Here is a 19,095-nt window from a genome sequence, read left to right on the forward strand (position 1 = left end):
GAGAAATCAAAGTGACAAAAAATGGCCTGCCAAAAATTTATAGAACTCCAGTTTCTTATCACTCAACCTGAGTTGTTTGAGGACTAGATAACCAAAATAATTTATTCAGATTTTTGCATTCAGTAGATAAAAACATGGTGTAAGGATGAGCAGGGTAAGTAAATAAGCAGAAGCACATTTGGCCAAAAAAAATTAACATATACGTATATACATATTTAAATGGAAGATATTTTCATCTGGGGGAGAATAGTTGATGTTTTTTAATGGCTGCCTTCTTTTTCTAGTCTTTGAGGGAGAGAGGATTTCCTGGAAAGTTCTGCAGTCCTGGTGATCTGTGTCCATCCCTGTCACCATCTCTCAGCCACTCTCATGACTGATGCTGGTCCTTCAAGAGCAGGGGATCTCCCCTCAGAACCCCAAAGGAATTAATATGCCTTTCCATTCAGTCAACTGAGATTTTCCAGGTGCTTTCAGTGATGCTGGGAGACAACAACATTCACTGTAAGTGATCTGCCAGATTAACCTATGCATGTAGTAACACTGCTGAGGCAATCTGGATGTTTGCATGAATTCTTTTTTTCCCTTAACATAATGACCTGCCTCTGGTATCTTTAATTAATTTTAATGGCTCCTGATCAACATTTGCAAAAATCAGGCTTAACTCTGCTTTTGTTTAGACAGTGTAAGTTGCAGCTGAGGAAGTTATTTAGAACTTGTAGGCATGGACTGGTATTGTGGTTTTGATGACTGGCTTCTATTTTAGAATAAGAATATAAAAATGCAACGTATGTTACATCAGTTCAGGCAGCTTTTAAAGTAATTTAGTTCTTCGTGGGATTTGAAAAATCTCTAGACATCTGTTTCAGTGGTAGGTAAATAATAATATAATTCTGAAAATTCCACTGAAAATCTATGCATCTTTTATATAACCTGCCATTTTCTGACCTCAATAAAAGTGTTATTCTGCCTAGAGATAATTTCCTCTAGGAACCTTTATCATAAATACCAAGAAATGAGCTCCAGATAGTATAATAATTTTCAGAGAGGTCAAACTGAATTCCTGATGCAAACAGTTAATGGAATCAGATAGTCTAGGTTAAGCTATTAATGTGCATGGTTAAACTATGCCTATTTTGGTAGGTCTAGATGTCTCCTAGACATTTAATTGTCTAGGAGAAATATTCCCTGTCTCAACTCTTTTTCGACCAGGTGTCTTTGTATATTTAATAGGCCTCAATATCAGGCAAAGAGGCATCTGGAAAAGGCATGTGCAGGCTTTACATCATCTCAACCCCAGTCAGAAGTCACAGATGCTGTAGCTTAGTTCATATTCAAATATTATTTTTTTACCACACATTAGACACTGAAGGAAATGCAGCAGAGAGAAAATAACCCTCTCAAAAAAGGGAGAGTGGATTAAAATTCACCATTCATGAGCCAAGTATCACCAAGGACCAGAGGCCTGCTGTGTGCATCAGTGGGGATTTGAGTTTGGTACTTTTAACAGTTCTCCATAATTTATTGTGGGGTGTCAAGTTAATAATAAGGTCACAATGGCAAATTTTACCTTTCACTTTCAGCCACTTTGCTAGGACCATGCACTTTGCCAGGTGTTATTTTGTGCTGGTGTAAATTCAGGCATTTCAGACACATTGACAGGTGCTGCCTGGCTGTGTCACATGGTAAGCAGGGAGGCCTTTCACTCTTAGCAGATGTACCCCAGAATTTGGAGAGTTCAACCCTTTTCGATGCAAGATGGAGAAAGCTGTTTTATGGATGAAAAGCTTTAGTTTAAGCATTTCCACAGAAGCCACTGAACTTCAAAGATTTAGTAAATATTTGAGGCTGAGGCAGAGAAGAAAATGTTTACATCCTTTCACTTAAAAAATGGATTTTACTTTGTCTCGTTTAAATGCCTTTTACGGTTCACACTTTCAACAAAATTTCATGCAAGGGAAAGAAAACCAAGTCCTACTGTGCTACCATTGTAATCCCAAATGAACTAACTAGCTGCAGCCAAGGGAACAAGAAAAAGAAAACACATTTTTAATGTCAACATGTAAACAGATGCCTTGTTGGAAGCAGTAATTATTGGGAAACGCTTTTGTGAAACACAGGAAACCTCTAAATTTGCTACTGAATAACTCAAAGTTCAGGGAAAGAAATTCAAGCTCAAAAGCAGTGAAGCACTTGAGGATGGTGAGAGTTCCTGCTGGCTTTTGCAGCTAAGATGAGATAGGGCTATGTTTTGTTTTAGTTAAGCTGGAAGATGAAGCCCCTGCTCAGTGCATATCCTGGCTCATGCAGCTCCACCAGAAATGCTGGCCAGTGTTTCTGTCTTCACTGCAGAGGAAAGACTATCCAGAGGCACTCTGCCTTGCCTTTCAGCTCCAGGTTGAATTTTAAGGGCTTTTCTCCCCGGACTCTGTGGGGGTCAGTGGCAAGGGCTAATTTGGCAGCCAGCTGTGTATGCAGGCAGCAGAGGGAACTCTGCTGGGATCTAAGGGGATGTGGCACAGGGGCAAGATTTGCTTGCTAGGAAATGTTTGCTTCCAGTCACAGGAAGGAGAGCTGGATACACAGGTATGAAATCAGAAAAGAAAAGCCTCCAGGAAGTGCATTAAATATTTAAGAAGGATGCTACCGTTAATAGCATTAAATACATACTGAGGTTAAGAAAGCTGAGAAGCCAAGCTTTGTCTAAGATTCTTATGCAGTGCCCCTCACCTGTGCAGAGGCAGGGAGCACTGGCAATTCTAGAAAAAGGCAGAAAACCCCAGAGTTTGCATTGGCAGAGACAGGAGGTACTTATTTTATGATTCATGACATTACTTCAGAGTTGTGCTGACTTCAGCTGTTATAGTAACAGCACTCATCAGTAAGTGAAGCCTCTTGGGGAATGTGGGCTGGCTGTAATGTTCATCTCCCAGAAGGGGAAGCAAGTAGCAGTTGCACAAATATCCCCTATGAAATGCCAAGGGCACTGGAAACCTCTACAGAACATCAAAAAGTTTTCTGTAACAGAGCCGTACAACTATGAAATGACAGAAAAGCTCCCTGGAATTGCTTGAATGAAGATTTAACAAGTTTTCTGCAGCATTTTAGCATGATCTCTTTTGAATTTCATTTCATATATTCTTTTTTCTGAGAGAAAATGTCACTGAAGAGGCAGAAGGCTGTTTCCATCTCTCACCATCATTTCCAGTAGTCAGTGTTCATTTACATGAATAGGGAAGAGCAAGAAAGTGTAAGGAAGTGACAAGCAGCTGATGCAGCAGAAGTGTCCCATGCTCCCAGTCTCCCAGTGCTGCCCAGTTCAGGGCGTATAAGGAGAGCACAGCCTAGGAACCAAATTCTCCCATGAATAATATTGCTACCACCCATTCTGATTTTATTTTTCTCCTTCAAAATATCAAAAAAAGCTTACAAATAATCATCCAAAATTTAGCTGCCCCTCAAAGTGCCCTCAGGGCTAATGGAAACAAAGTTCTGTAGCAGTTTGCTATGCGGACTGCAACTGATGAGAGCCTAAAGATCAACAGGGCTGCAACCTACCTCAATTCAATGATTTCAAATTCCTTATTAGAAGACAGATGTGGAAAACCACTACTTACACAAGTTCATGCCTCAGGTGTTCATGCCACCACATAATGTTTCAAACTTCAGCTCCAGGTGTGAAAACAGTGGAATTTCATCTGCTGAAGTGTGCTTCTCTGTCTCCAAACTGATGGTTCTTCATTTGCTGAGGACAGTCAGTGTCTGGCTGTGCCTACAAGTCATGTCTTTGACTTTGGGGCTTGGGGCACACCAGCCCTCTTTTAGGAATTGAACTCTGCTGAAAAAGAATTTACTGCAAGGCTTTGGTTTCTTTATACATTCTTTATACATGAATTAAGCAGCAGGATGGTCAGTTCATTCCCACAGAAAAAAACCCTTAAAGCCTTTTCCAACCCATTTAACTCTAGCTGCTCTTTCAAGAAGCCTGTGCTTGGCTTGACAGATGTTTCTTCACTTACCTCCATGTTGGCACAGGATCAGAGGTGGAAATCACCATCATCCATGCAAGAGTCCCAGTGTGATCCCTGCTTCCTGGAACAGGTTAGCAGCAAACACCAAGACAGCTATCCTGGCTCCATGGACACGTTACTATGGCACTTTCTGAGCTGCCACTCTACCTGCCCCAAACGTGAGTTTGTTGTTTCTCCTGCAATATCAGAAGTGGGTGAATGTTTTGGAATAACATTACAGATCAAGAAGGGGGTTGTTCTGCTTTGATAGAACTTAATCTTCTTCCCCAGGTGAAAAATGCAGGCTGGCAGTATCTTCCACTCACCATTTCTAAGCTAACTGCTTGGCACTTTCACTTTCACTCTGGTAGATCCAGAACAGTTTTTCTGCAGTAAGAAAAAGCAGTTCAATGCCAGGACAAACAAGACTTTACATGCGGCCTGATGGAGAACTGGCTGACATCCAGCACTGAATGACAGCATGTTAGAAACTGCCCTTCGTGAAATTCTCTTCTGCTCTCCCTGCCCTTCCCTAGCCCAGCACCAGGAGCTGTGGGACCTCCTGGCCAGGGTTTGCTGCCCTGTGGCTCTGAAATCAGACTGAATGCACACTGCCCGCAAACCAAGGTGGGGGAAAACAAGCAAGTTGCTACTGTGATGGTCACCGATTGCACGATTATGTATGCATGGTATCGTTGGGATAATCAGTTTTGCCATGAAGGCAGCACAGAACACGACCCGAGCTGCTTGTCGCACCCTCAGCCAGAGGCGGGTCTCACCTCGGGAGTCTGGAGCAGAGACAGCCACAGAGAGCGGCACGGGGTGAACCCTAGCCCCGCGCTAGAGCACCCTGGGCACCCTGTCTGCGGCCAGGCCGGGCTGTGCCGTGCCACCCCGGGGCCGGGGGTAACCGACCCAGGTCCGTGCCGGGCCGTGCGGCGCTGCGGGCCGCCGCCGCCAGGGGCCGCCGGCGGTGCTGGCCGCGCTCGGAGCGCCGGCGCTGCAGCGGGGCCGCCCGTGTTCGCCTCGCCGCGGGGAGCTCCCCCTGGGGCCGCTCGGCAGCGCGGACAGAGGGGATGCGCGGCGGGGCGGCACGGGCACAGCTCCGCCGCCGGGGCCAGCGTCCCCTCCGGGCCAGCGGCGGCAGCGGCCGCCCACACCTGGCGGCGGCCCTGGGACCGGGATCGGGCCGGAGCGGAGGTACGCACCGCGCCGGGTGCGGGAGTGGGGCTGGCGGGCCCCCTGAGCCCACGCCGCAGCGGGAGGGCAGGGCCGGGCCGCCGGAGCCGCTCCGTCCCGGTTGTCCCCGGGGACACTGCCCGTACCCGCTCCGGCCGCGCCGGATGGGGCCATGGAGCGGTGGCCGCAAGGACGTCACGGCTGCGGGGTTGCCTCAGGTGATCCGCACTCGCGCCATTTCACTGGGCACCGCGGGCGAGGGTGTGTCTGGGAATGGAATTTGACCCCCTGACACACCCTCGATCGATTAAATCATCCCACCAAGTCCCTGACCTTTCGCACGCTCCTCATCCCCAGAGGCACGAAGCGAAGCGCACGCAAGGGTTTGTCCCCACAGGGGAGGGCAGGGCTGGTGCTCTCGGGCAGGAGCGAGCAGGGATGGTGTGAGCCCGGCGGCCACACACAAATCCGGTCAGTGTGCGAGCTGCGAGACAGCGGCGGGCTGAGGTGGAGCAGGAGGAGTTAGTCAGGGGCTGAGTCACGATTGGGTTCGCCCCCGGTAAGCCTGTCTTTTCCTGTTTGCCTCTGATCTACAGTCTGAAGAGTGTTCCAATTTAACCTCCTTTACTTTTTTTGCCAGGGATGACATCTAAGGATGCTCCAGGTGAAGCTAATAGTAACTGGAGATGACTTTGGCTATTGTCCTCGGAGAAACCAAGGAATCGTGGACTGTTTCCTGGCTGGTGCGATATCTAACGTGTCCCTTCTAGTCAACGGAAGTGCTGCAGCAGATGCAGCCAAGCTGGCAAGGAGGTAAGCTACTTTCTTTAGCTCCTTTGTGGACAGCCTCCACAGAAAACCAAGCCTGGAAAATTTAGTATTTTGCAGCCCAAGAATAAACACTGTATCATAGCTCAGGCTGGTATGAGAAAACTGGATTTAGACACATTTACTAAGACTCTTCATAGTAAAACCAGTGGTCTGCCAACCATAATGGTCTCAACCATACCCATAATGATCTCTCTCTAGTGTTAGCCCCTGCACCTTTTTTCCCCCTCAGGATAGAAGCCAATTCCACTATTTGACTAATAGAATTTAGGTTTGTTAGACTTTCTCTTCCCACACTTCTAAAAGATGCATCATCAAAATGAAAGTACATATTATATACTCAGGCCAATCTGCTACCCCTAAAACTATTAGAGCATAAAAGCACAAATCTTTAAATCACATTTAATTTGATCCATTTCATCCAGGCTGAACACAAGGTCAGCCAGGCTCATTGCAGAATCAGGGAAAGGTGTGATTCTGCAAGGGCTTATTTATAAATCTGGGCAGTGGAAAACTTGATTTTTTTTCCCCACCCCATAAACCTTTTTATAAAAACACATCAATATTTCTATTAATTCTAAACTTGATAAATACATCTGTAAAAAATGCATATATAAAGAAAGGGACAATACCTTGTATATACCACCTTTACTTCTTCACCAACTTCATAGGCTGCTGGCAGTTAGCTCTGCAGCAGATCAAATACTGTGTGGCAGTCTCATGGACTAGTCCAGCAAATCCTTTAGTAGGAAGCATTATTTGTATTTAGGCAGTAAAACCCAGCTAATGCTGCAGCTCCAGTGTGGGCAGGCACTTGGAAGCAGGAGTATGTCCTGAAAGAGAGAACATCAGGGTTGAGAAATAATATGGGAAAGCAGCAAAGGAAAGGACCTGTACTGGTACTGAATAAACTGAGACTTTATGCTTCAAATGCAGCTGATATAGGGGGAGGGTTTCATGAGAGTCCTGCTGTTCTTGTTCTCCTCGAGCCCCTCCTCTCGATTCGCTGCGGTTTTAGGGGCACTTGGAAATTGCTTGTAGCTTCTTTGGTGTAAGGTAGTGGAGGAAAGCCAGGGTGTGGTGTTAGCAGCAAACTGGTTGATTAAAAAGGCTTGAGAATTCACACAAACATGGGGAGAGGAGCTGCCTGGGAATGCGAAGGGGAGGAGCACAACACCACTGAGATTCCTAAAGTCCTATTAGTAAGTGAAACACAAAACACAGAGATAAAGCCAGCACATCTCTCAGACACAGAGGCTCTGTGAAACCCTTTAAACCCCAGTGGTCTGGTAATGTTGTCGGCTATTTTAGCCATGGTATTTAGCAGGCTTTTAAAATAGAATCCACCTGGCCTCATTTCTATAGCCAGGAAGTAGGCCATGTAATCAGGGGTTTAAAAAGCATCTTTGAATCCAGGTCATGACACTTGCGCTGGCAGCTGATATGGGTGTGAAAAGCCAGGTTGGAGGGCAGGGGACAGCAGAAGCTGCAGCCTGCTGCTATAATTTGACTTTTTTTTTTTGGGGGGGTAGAGGAAATTTAATTTTGAATAGTCAATGTGAATGAAATGGATTTAAAGCTATTTCTGAGCATATAAGCAGGGTGACTTTGGGAACATCTGCCAGCACTGAAGATCAACCACCCTTGCTCTACAGTTCCTCATTTGTTTAACCCTCTGCAGGTGTATTCAGCCCTACCCATACATGGGAGGAGCATTAGCAGGTGTGGGGAAGAGGGTTCCTCATGTTCTAATGCAAGCCCAGCTACAGCTGCTGCTAATTGGCACCTGGGTGTGTAAACAAACTCCTGTGTCACCCCTGAGATATTTGTTCTGTTACAAAGGCTGATGCAAACTCTTTCTACACAGATGTCAAATAGGTCAGATTTACCAGAAATGTCATTGAATCCTCCTGATCTTGCGGTGCAAAAATGGGAAAGTATCGCTTACTTGACTGCCTTGCCAATAGTATTCCCTCTTCCTCCTGCTTGGAGTCTCCATCTCCCATCCCACTGTAAATATTGAGGCTTTTTGTTTTATGGGATGAAAGTCTGCCTGGGTTTTTTTCCCCCTTCCCTTTTTTACCTCCCCCTATTCAGCATTTACCAGCGGTGTAAGCAGGAAGAGTGGATCTATCCCCACCTGGGAGAAGAGGCTTGAAGCAAGTAGCTTGTTCATTCCTAGGGCACATTCCAGTGCTGTGGAATTTGGTGTTTTACACAGATGGTGCCAGGATTGTCAGAGTGATGGACTGCTTCTGTGGCTTCTTGATAAACTGTCTATGACACGGATGCTTGTCAGTGCAAGTCTTAAGCTCTCACTCCTCACCTGGTTTTCAGTTAATTGGACACAGGCAAAGCTAATTAATAACTAGACAACTTTTCCTTCCTAAGCACCTCATGCTGCCCTAAAATGTTAGGACTCAGCATCCTTCAGAAAGGAACACAGTTCCTCTGAAATTTCTGTCTTCCTTTCATTTTCACAATAATTCTGTGGGTTTCTGGGTATACCATCTGTTGCCTTGAGTTTTGATTAGAAGCCTTGGCAGACATGTGATGATAGTCAGCAGATCTTTGTATCAGCTCTAACACAAGCCAACTTCAGAAGAGTGGAACCAAGCAGTAAATAATACACCTCCCTTAACATTCAGCCTCAGGATCTTGGGCTTTCCTCTTTCACTGCCACAACTCGGCTGAAGGAAGGGGCACACTGCACTCACTTCTGGCAACAAAGAATTTTCAACAGAGGCCTGATCCATCACCAAATGACAAACCTATTGATAGCATCTGCCAGAGCAGAACATAACCAGAGCAGCAGGTGGGAGAACAGACTGCCATTGTGGGTTGAGGGTTTTTTCAGTAACTCAAAACTTTTCTCTTTATGGGGCCTTGACTGACTGTGATTTCCTGCTTATCCAAAAAATATAATCTCAATTTTCTACTCAACAGGCCCTACCTTGAAGTCAGCCAGACTTCCTGGTGATTATTCCAGAACCTTTCCCAGAAATTGGAAGGATTATTTTGTAATCTGAAATGAAGAGATGCCTTAATTTTTCCTCAGAAATATGGACATTTAAGTAGAAACACCTAAGACAGTTTGCTGCCATATCCCCCCACCCCTCCCCTTTATATCAGACAGCTCAGGTGTCACTGAGCCTTAGGACTCTTTTCCACTTGATTGTGTCCAAATAGCTGATGGAGAGTGACATATTTTAGAACACAACCTCAGTCTTCCTGGGTGTTTTTTTGCAGTTTAAATGCTGAACATCAGCCAAAGCCCTCGCAACATCTGGGTACATTTAACAGAAGAATCTAACAAAGCCACATTTAATTGTTCTCAATGTTTTCACTTCCTTTCCCATCAACACTAATTGCAAAATGTGCGCAAATTGTGACTTAATTCTGACCCTCCCAGTCAACTAATCTAGAAATCTCTCATGCTTTCTTGTCACCCTTTTATGTGACTGTTAATCACATAGCAGACAGTTCCACTGCTGAACTGTTTGGATAGGGGTGGGACCCAATCTGAAGCCTTACACTAGAATCCCAGATCATATTGACTTTACTGGCAACAGCACATTTTGCTGACATAAGGCTACAGGCACAGGGGCTGCACTTGATACAAAGATGTAATTACAACAGAAACTCAGGTCCCTAAGCTATGTTACAGCACCAGTTCTTAACAGTGCAGAGGCTTTACAGCATTTCTGGCAGAAGAAATAAGTGCTTAGCAGCAGTAGAGCAAGAAAAGATGGTATTTGATGAGAGGCAGATATTACTGAATGGTGAAAATGTGTGTGGAAATATGCAAATGCAAACATGAGAAACTAAGAAGTGCACATTTTTGGTCAAAGCCTTGCTTTGTCTGGCTTCAGACACTTGGGTGTGTACTGAAGCAAGATGTTTAGATACAGATATTTACACGAGGCTCTGACTTGGATCACACTTGGGCTGAAACCTGATGATCAGTAATTTCTGGATGATACAAACAGCATGTTGAAGGTGGGATCTGTTTACCCATCAAGGGAAAGGGTAAAGTGCCACACTTGTGCCAGAGCATGCAGCCTTCAGCAAGGCAATTTGGACTGATTTGCTTGGCAAATCTTACAATTCCCACAGCCATTGCAACTGCTCCCAGGAGCACACTGAGTCCCATGGCATGGCCAGGCAGGACCCAGGACACTGTTACTCATCCACTGAGCTCAGAGTGACTCAGTGTAGTAACCATCTCCAGGGTCCCTTTGCTGCCAAGGATGTGAATGAACGGGGATTGCAGCTGCACGTTGCCTCAGCAGAGACATTTGTTCAGAGAACTTGTGTGGCAAAACAAGCAACTACTTGAAAAGGAAGCAGTTTAACTGATTTTATTTCCTCTCGCTTTGATAACTGGACTGTGCTTGCTGACTCAGAAATCTTTCCAGGGTGAATTCTTTCTTGCTCCTTGTAGCACTTGTAAGGGTATCTCCTCCTGCATAACCCCATTTCCCCCTACACCTCTACAGGGGATGCTGAGAAGAGAACCACAGAGTCAGGTAACAGCCAACTTTCAGTGCAAGCAGCTCATGAGTGGATTAGCCTCAGTGACCTGAACCTCTTCTCTCCAAGTTGCCAGGTGGCTCCTGCTGTAGGAGCACACACCTGTAGCCACTGTCCTGTGGCTTTATCAGGAATGAGCTGAACTCCTGTGCTAAATCCTGCTTCACATCTCTGCATTCCCTGGGACACTGGGACAGACGTGTAAACACAGGCACGAGCCTCTCCAAACAGATTGGAAGTGTAATTAAAGATTAAAACAGTCACCAAAAAGAATTTACAGACACCAAGTAGATTCTTCACATGGGTTTGTTTTGGCAATGGTAGCTGTATTCAGAAGCTAAACCGTTGCCTGAAGCCCGGTGGCAATCCTTTTATTTTGTATCTCCTGTGAGCAATTAGCAGTTAGTGACCAGCAGGGCTCACCCTATCCCGTCGGGAAAGGGCTTGGGCAGACGAGAGGTATGAGGCCAAACCCACAACAGCTGATCTTTGGTCCCAGGGCAGCATCACATGCTGTATAAGCTCCTTGAGCTGCTGGTCTCTGCTTCAGTATTTCAGCCGACAAATTAGCAGATATTTTACAGCCTTTGAAAAGATAGGGGCAACTACGAAGTATGTTTGTGTAGCAGAAACAATTACCTGCACTCTGAAAAATGGGCCCTTTCAGGATATTCCTGCACCTTGACTTTTCTCCCTGCTAGCTTGCAGCAGAACTCTGCTCTCCCCACTGAACTGTCTTCCTTCCCATATCCTTACAACCATCCCAGCATGCCTTCTTCTGTACACCTCCCACAGATGAATATTTCTGAACAAGTTTCTCACATGCTGCATTTTGAGTTTTGCTTTCAGTCCCTGTATCCCAGAGCCATTAAACATGAGCAACTCCTCTGCAGACACCTCAGCACGCGTGGTCTGTCAGACCAGGACTGACTTCACGTGAAAACTATTAAGATATTCAGCTGGTGTTAGGCAAAGCCCTGAAACATGCTCTAATGTTACAGTCAGAGTCTCCTCTTACCCGAGGACAAGCCCAGCTCTCTCTGCACTTCCATATTCTGCACATTCCCCAGCTCTGGGGCTGGGCTGGGCTCTGTCGAGGAGCTGCTCTCATGTCCCCAGTGCAGCCCTTGGCTCCTTGGTGTCCCACACCTGTTGGAGGAACTAGCCTTCTCCTGGAAATAGCTTCCCTCACAGCATTTGAGGCATTGCACAATTGGAGGCAGTTAATTTGATGCTTCTGGGAGACAACACTGAGAGGCTCAGCTGTTCATTTCTTGCCCTCCCACAACACATGAGAAAGAGAGTACTCAACAAAAAAAGTCCATCTGCTGATTCATGGTAACACATGAATCCTTTTTTTCTTGCAAACAGTGCTGGCTGTGGTACAAATAATACTCCAGCTGATGCAGTCAAGAGCTTCCCAGAGACATGATAAAGAATCTGGGGTGGACTTCTGAAAGAGAACCAAAACAAAACAACAGCTTCCCCTCTGCCTTTGGGCTCATGCAGGGTGCCCAGCAGGTCGCAGGATGGAGGGGAAGCTCTCCTGCCACAGCACCCCTTCTGCAGTGTAGCTGCCTCCTGCCTTGCCCTGCAGCCTGTCACCCACAACCACACACCTTCCACTTCTTGTGTTAGCCAGGAGCTGGTGTGCACAGGTGCTCAGCCCCCAGCTGTGATTAACACTTATCATCAGTGAAACAATCAGGCCCTGCTGCACAGAAATCACCAGATCAGAAAAGCCAGAGAGGACCTTTTTCTCCACAACCTGCTTTGCTCCATTAAACAAACATTGAAGCTCCTAATCACACACTGGATGCACTTTGTACCACAGACCTATGCATACAACTTGAGTCCTAACATTTATGTCTTTGAGAAGCATCTAGCAACTGACTGCACCATCTACCTGGATCACAAGACATGGAAGAGCTAGGAAGAAAAGACTTTCAGTCCTGCAAGGGCCAAAGCCTTAGGATCTGAAGGAGCTAAATGACTCTGACTTGGTTCAATCCATCCACAGTCCTATCTCCAGTGAGTTGGTGCTTCACCAGTCAGCTTCAGAAACCAGACAGAAGGAGAAGATCTTGTGTTTGCACACTTTGCCTAAATGGAGATTGCTTTTGTTTTCCTCCTTGTGGCACAAGGGCTGTACCAGGGACAGACCACATCTAGTTTTAGCAGCTCCATGCAGAAGTTCCAAGAAGGATTTAAAACATCACAGACTTGTTGCCTTGAAATTCACTCTACACCATGACTCAGACTGGGCAGCACAGATGGAACATTGCAGTTCTGTCATCTACTTGCTGGGTCAGCCAGAGGCCACAGGTTGTCTTGGAAATAGTTTCAAAGCATCATTTTGGCTTCTGATTCTGAGGATTTCCAGAAATGCTAATGAGACCCAGCACAAATCCAAGCATGCACAATTCCTGTTCTCATTGTAGGGGAATCCACAGTACAGACCAAGAAGGAAACACCAGCACCCTGCTAAGCTCTGTGGCTGAGGGGAGCTACACCAGCTCCATAGTTTCTTTTTTTTTTTTTTTTTAACATTACAGAGTGCAACTGGTTAATCAATCATACCCCTAGGACTCCTTAGCAAGGCTCTATATTTCACTGTGGTCCTCCCTGCACTAATCTTTCTTTGGCTGTGCCAGGGAGATGCTGCTCTGTACAGCTCAGCCTTGTCACTCACTGAGTGATTGCTCCAGAAGACAGAAGCTTGGCCACTGCAGGCACTTCCAGCTGCAGCCCCTTGGACCAGGAAACCCTTAAACTCAGACAGTAGTTACACCTGTAGGCTGTGCTGTTGCCATAACAGCTGCCTTGGGCACTGTTTGTATAGAGATGACTGAATTCTACTTTATGGCAGCTTTAGTAGTTGTCAAGTGAAACTCAAATGTCTCATAAATGTACCGTCTTTAACAGGGTGAACAACTCAAGGGGATGCCTAGCAAGGGCTAATGAAGTGCTTTAGAAAGGGCTTCAAGGTCTGGATTTTTCTTTTAGTTGCCAGTGACTGCAGTTATTGGAGTGCAGTTACAGCATTTAACCCAAGATACCTTGTGCTGTGAGCCAGGGTGGGAGCAGAGTCTGAGGGAACTCACAGGCTGGCCCTGGGCAGAGTGCACAGGGTGATCACCTGGAGATGTTCTGCTCTGGCTGGGGTCACTTCCTTTCTGGCAGAGCAGAGGTACAAAATGTACTCCAGTGAGCACAGCAACACCTCTGAGATCAGTTGAGTTATTACACTTAAATCTCCCCCTCTTTGGCCACAGTCAGGGGGTGCAAAGCTTAGCAGATATTGCATTTTGTTACAGATACAACATCCCAATAGGCCTGCATGCCAACCTCTCCGAGGGCTCCCCTGTATGTGAAGTGCTCAAGACAAATTCATCTCTGCTCAACCAAGATGGATTCTTCCATGGAAAAATGGGATTCAGAACTGCTCTGTCAAAAGGTCTCCTGAATATGTCAGAGGTAGGAGAAAGCCACATACAGCTGTACAACTTGCTTCCCCAGTACAAATCAGTGTGCACATGTCCCAGCATGTAACAGCTGAGGGCTTTTCCCAGATCCAAGCTGTGAGGATGCTTAGAGATGAATCCTGCCAGTGCAGCTTGAACTGGCTTTTAGGTCCTGGGCATCATTCTGCCAAAGGCTCTGCAGCCTTTGAGAACACATTCAGTGCCAGCATACACAGTTAACAGTTTATCTGAGGGGGCAGAAGGGGCATTGGAACAGGTATTTACAAAGAACCTAGAGATCAGTAAAGACCAAATAACAGAAAAGTCCTAAGTAGGCAGCAGGTTTTCATCAGCTTGTGAGAGGTTTTGGTTCTCTAGGGAGATGGTTGGTTTTGCCCCCTGAACAAGGATGAGCACATTCAGATGATCAAAACTGTGTTCATTTTAAACAGAAATAAGTGTTCAAATATCCTATGTATTTAGAACATTCTAGTATCAGCATCATCCCCATGCCCAGGGGAGGCTCTGGGCAGCCCAGCAGTGCTGCACATCCCTGTACAACCACAGCACCTGCTGCTCCCAGGACCAGGTCCAGACTCCTGCCCAGTGAGGTCCCAGCAGCCCCATCACTCCCCTGCCCTCAGCCTCTGCCAGGTCTTGCTCTGACCCTGTTCTGCTGTGCAGGTGAAGCAGGAGCTGAAGGCCCAGGTGGAGCTGTTCCATGAGCTGACAGGTCACCTACCTCCTCACATGGATGGGCACCAGCATGTCCACGTCCTCCCAGGTAAGAAGGAAATCCTCTTCTCCCCAGTGCCAAGCACGTCAGAGAGGCAGACAGTCAGCTCAGAGGAGACTCCCCTGCCACAGCTGCCTGTGTGGGCAATAAAACCCAGCATAAGACACCTGCTGGCAGTTGCAGTTTGAGTGTTCCCACCTGACCCTACAGTCCTACCCAGGCCCAAACTCTCTGCTTGGAGCCCTGGGTCTTCCCATAGCAGCACCAGGGCATTAATGGCACAAATAGCCTAGGTTACACCTTTTCTCCCAAGGACCAATAATTCTCCTCAGCATCCTAATTCCATGTTCTCACCCACACTGAATGAGGCAGACCAAAGCCAGCAGCAGGCTGGCTGGTTTAAACTATTGGAGCTTGCAATAGCTGGTGACTCTTCCAGATGCTACAAGAACTCCATTTCCCACCAGAGTCCCTGCTTGCAGGTGTCAGCTTTAGAGAGCAAGGATCTTGTTTTTGTTTTTGTTTTGTTCTTGTTTTTGTTTTTGTTTTGTTCTTGTTTTGTAAACAAGGTCATTGTGGTACACAGAGGAATGACAAGGCACTTACAGATGTTGACAGACAAATGTTTCCACTATAGAAGGTGACTCCTATACAGATGAAGAAAACTATTTCAAGCTGAAGATAAACCAAATGGAATTTTATTTTGTTAAACAAAAAAGGAAAGCAGCCCCTGTGCTAACAATTTTTAGGGAGCACAAGGAGCTGGTTATCCAACCCCTGACTGCAGTCTCTGGTTCTACTTACAGAGGTCAGGCATGTATTTGCAGAGGTGTTAGAGGAATATGGGATTAAGTACACACGTGTCCCAATAGAGCCAGGCCTTCATAACTGTGACTGGATTCCACCATCCCTGATGGACTTTTACCTGGGAGTAGAAGAAGATTCTTTTAACACAGTGGATGTGTTTACAAAGCATGGAATAAGGTAAGACAGGTATTACTCATCCTTTTTTTTTTTTTTTGGTAGTAAAACGTTAAGATTTTTTCAGTTCCTGATAGTATCTTTCAAAAATGGACCACCACCTTTCTCTTCCCTCTTAGGCCTTAGAGAGAAGTTCAGGAGGAGCACAAAAGTGCCGGGGGCACAAGGGCTTAGGAAGTTTTGTTTGAACAGAGATGAGTCACTTTCCACTTGAAAGGGAATGTTCTTTTCTCAGCCTTCCTAGTGAAGCTGCATCAGCCTGGCATCTGGAATGTCAGGAGAAATGCTGCATCAACGCTGGAATTTTTAACAGCATCATCTCAGGAAAGTTTTCAAGAGCTAACTTTTCATCTTCCTGGTGTAGTAGAGAGAGGGTTTTAAGTAGCAGGAAAGAGACTAATTAGAAGCAAGTATTTGTTAAGGAGAAGCAAGAAGCTCTGAGAGCTGGCAGTACCACAGCTGGTAATCACTACTCTAAGCAAACAGCCTTGTCAGTGTCCTGCATCTCAGGGGCCAAACCCGGAAAGCTCAGCTATTCCCCCAGTAAAATCGTTCTCTTAAAAGCTTGGACAGTATTTTATGGATTAAAGGCCTTTCACCTGAGATCCTTGCAGTCACCTGTCCTTTGGAGTAGATTTCATTACTTCCTCAGACCACTGGAAACGTCATTTTCTGGGAAATTTTTTTTTTTTTTGTATCAGTTGTTCTGAGCACCAAGCAGCACGCTGGCATTTCTCTCTTCTCAAGAAGAGCCAAGCTGGGCTCTTCTGGGATCATTCAGGTAAAGACTCCAGCCTTGATTTCTTCCAAAACCATTGTCACTCTGCCCTCCCATGCACTTGCTTAGCTCTCCTGGACTCTTACAAGCCACACTTAGAACTGGCATTTGCAGCCGGACTTGAACAAAGAGTCGTGTGAAGCTACTAAGAAGCAGCGTGTAGGTGTTGTCCTCCAGGAGTAACATTTTGTCCTGTTATTATGGCTCTTTGATACATTCTGGCAGGGGGCTTCTTTAGCTGGGTGGTTTCCTTTTTATTTGTTACTTTTGTGTCTACTTCGCTGAGGTTTATTATTCAGGCTTAAGTTGTTTCGATAGTGTGGCATTGCTCAGTTTAGTGCTGCTCTTCCCTGTTGGGAAAATAAAAGACACCTGTAAACTCAGAGGTGCCAAACACCCCATGTGCTGTGACATGGTACATGTCAATACTGTCCCAGCAGCAGTGCTGGGGCTTGCTGTCCCTGCAGAACTGCTGCTTGAAATAGGATCCTGGTTTCAATAAGGGAAGCTTCTGGGTTTACTTTTGCTTATAGTTCAAAGTTTTAAAAGCTTCCTCCCCCTTTTCTATCTTAAATTTTAGGTAAATTTTGATTCCTAATCCCTTGGACATAACACAATTCTCTACCTACATCTTTAGCATTAATCCCAGTGTTCCCTCCTCTGGCTCCAGGTGGCCAGACATTTACATAGGCCTGAGCACCATGGGCAGGAACATGTCTGTCAGCAGCATCCGGAGTGCCATCGACGCCGCCATCCTGGAGCTCACGGCCAAGGCACCGCAGAGCAGGACAGTGACAATCGAACTGATGGTGCACCCAGGGTACCCCAGTGTGCCCCCGGCTGGCGGCTGTGGGGAAGGACCGGATGATTTCTCTCAGTCCTGGGAGCGCCTCCATGAACTCCAGACGTTAATTAAGCCAGAGCTGCAGAGCCATTACAAAAGCAGGAACATTCAGCTGTGTTCATTCAAAGATCTCTAAATAAATGAGCATCCATCCATCCATCCATCCACTGCAGACAGGCAGTTGCTACTGTCCAGAGAAACCACATCACTGTTATCAGTGTCATAGGCCCTGGTTACAGCTCACAGGAGCTGTGAACAGCCTGGCAATGGACACCACCACCCCGTAAGCAGCTCCAGGTAGTGCCCCAGAGCCTCAGCTGCCAGTTTTAAGGCCACAATATCTGCTCTGAAAGTGCCAAACCCGTTCTATGACACCCCCGCCACACCACCCCAGTGCAGCACACGCTCCCAGGGCTCACCTCCTGCCAACAAGAGAGCAGCACAGATATTTGGCTGCGAGACACTTTGCTGCACAGCACCCTGAGGGGCCTGATCATCTCTTTTCAGACTTAATAGCAAAACATGAACCGTGCTGGGCAGTGGGTGCTGTTTTGGAGCAGCCATTTGGTGTAGGTCACCCACAGGAGGCCTGGACACCTTCAGCATTTGGTTTCCTGAAAGCACTCAGTCCCTGCCCCTCCACTCGTACCTGCTCACCTATGGTGAGGGGTGCAGGGACATGTCACCCTCAGAGCCTTCCTCTGGTTGGAGCAGTCAGGTCACATGTGGCCCAGTGGGTCTGCAGCCACCTCCCAGGAGCCATCTCAGCCGGCAGGAATTGTGTCTCTGCCTGTTTACATTGCCTCTTGGCATTAAACCCCCTGGGAAAGTAACATCAGCTGCAGCCCTTTTGGAGAGGCTTCTTATTTTTTGGATGACTTTGCAGGAGCAGCAACTGTTGACCCATTTGCTATTTCAGTAACTGCTGCGTTTGAGAGCTGCAGCAACTGCTCCTGCACCACCCACTGCCCCTCGGGACAACCACGAGCTGTGCACGGCTGCGAATAGAGAAGGTCCCTGTATTTGTCCCTTTTGCCCCTGTCACCAAAGCATTTGAACTCCAACAAGCCCCAGCAATGCTGATATGTTCTTAACTGCACCCCTGTCCTGCCTGTAGGACTTTCACATGGGGAAAAATTATTTTAGATTGTTTATGCTCATTTTCTGTACAAGAGTGATCTGTTTAATGTAATTGGTTAACCATGTTTTTTAATATTCAAAATGTCAGTATGATCATCATTCTTTTAAATGAAAAAATAAACTCAGGCCTTTTCTATTGCAAACCTTCAGGAGGCTTTTGGGTTTGGTCACAGCTGCTGAGTGAACGAAACCCACTCACCTGTCTGCTCCCGCAGTGCTGGAAAAGCCTTCCTTTCTATCATTAATGGGAACCATCTGACCTGTCCTACACGTCTGAGGAAGCTTTGCCCTGTACAAATAGGAAGAACATCAAGGATGCTGTAGAAAGTATTTTGCCCGATTCTTTCCTCAATTACAGAAAATTACTTAGATGCCTGACCGGGTCAGAGCAGGGCAGGTGTCACCCCGGGGATCGCTCGGCCCCGGAGCCACTCCTGCCGGGGGACACCGCGACAGACCCGCGCCGGAGCGCTCGCACCCACCAGCGCCACCCCGCGCCCGCCGCGCCTCACTGCAGCCGGTGCCGGAACGCAGAGCTCCCCCGGTTGTGGAATTCTCACCGAATTCTTATGGATACTTTTAAACCTTATTATAAACGTTTAAAT

The 19,095-nt window shown here is 46.6% G+C and overlaps 1 protein-coding gene and 1 long non-coding RNA gene across 9 annotated transcripts; one reads left to right on the plus strand and one right to left on the minus strand.

Moving 5' to 3' along the window:
- Window positions 1-366: 366 nt before the first annotated feature.
- Window positions 367-18,633, plus strand: YDJC (YdjC chitooligosaccharide deacetylase homolog). Of its 8 annotated transcripts, none has more exons than XM_085075861.1 (6): window positions 367-501; window positions 5,827-5,999; window positions 13,865-14,024; window positions 14,696-14,795; window positions 15,554-15,731; window positions 17,144-18,633. In XM_085075861.1, the coding sequence occupies exons 2-6, from the start codon at window positions 5,842-5,844 to the stop codon at window positions 17,484-17,486; spliced, it is 939 nt and encodes a 312-aa protein (XP_084931987.1). In that variant the 5' UTR covers window positions 367-501; window positions 5,827-5,841; the 3' UTR covers window positions 17,487-18,633. The 8 variants fall into 8 exon arrangements, with proteins under 8 accessions (XP_084931987.1, XP_084931992.1, XP_084931985.1 ...); XM_085075866.1 differs by lacking the exon at window positions 367-501 and adding an exon at window positions 4,992-5,207 and having other exon boundaries at window positions 15,620-15,731; XM_085075859.1 differs by lacking the exon at window positions 367-501 and adding an exon at window positions 4,995-5,207.
- Window positions 391-7,142, minus strand: LOC146430304 (uncharacterized). Its single transcript, XR_014855332.1, has 4 exons — window positions 6,647-7,142; window positions 4,334-4,394; window positions 3,615-4,204; window positions 391-479 (listed from the first exon to the last, which is right to left on the minus strand). It is a non-coding gene; the product is annotated as an uncharacterized LOC146430304 (long non-coding RNA).
- Window positions 18,634-19,095: the final 462 nt, after the last annotated feature.

The sequence above is a fragment of the Lichenostomus cassidix genome, chromosome 15 (assembly GCF_008360975.1).
Source record: "Lichenostomus cassidix isolate B80296 chromosome 15, HeHo_3.0, whole genome shotgun sequence".
Taxonomy (NCBI): domain Eukaryota; kingdom Metazoa; phylum Chordata; class Aves; order Passeriformes; family Meliphagidae; genus Lichenostomus; species Lichenostomus cassidix.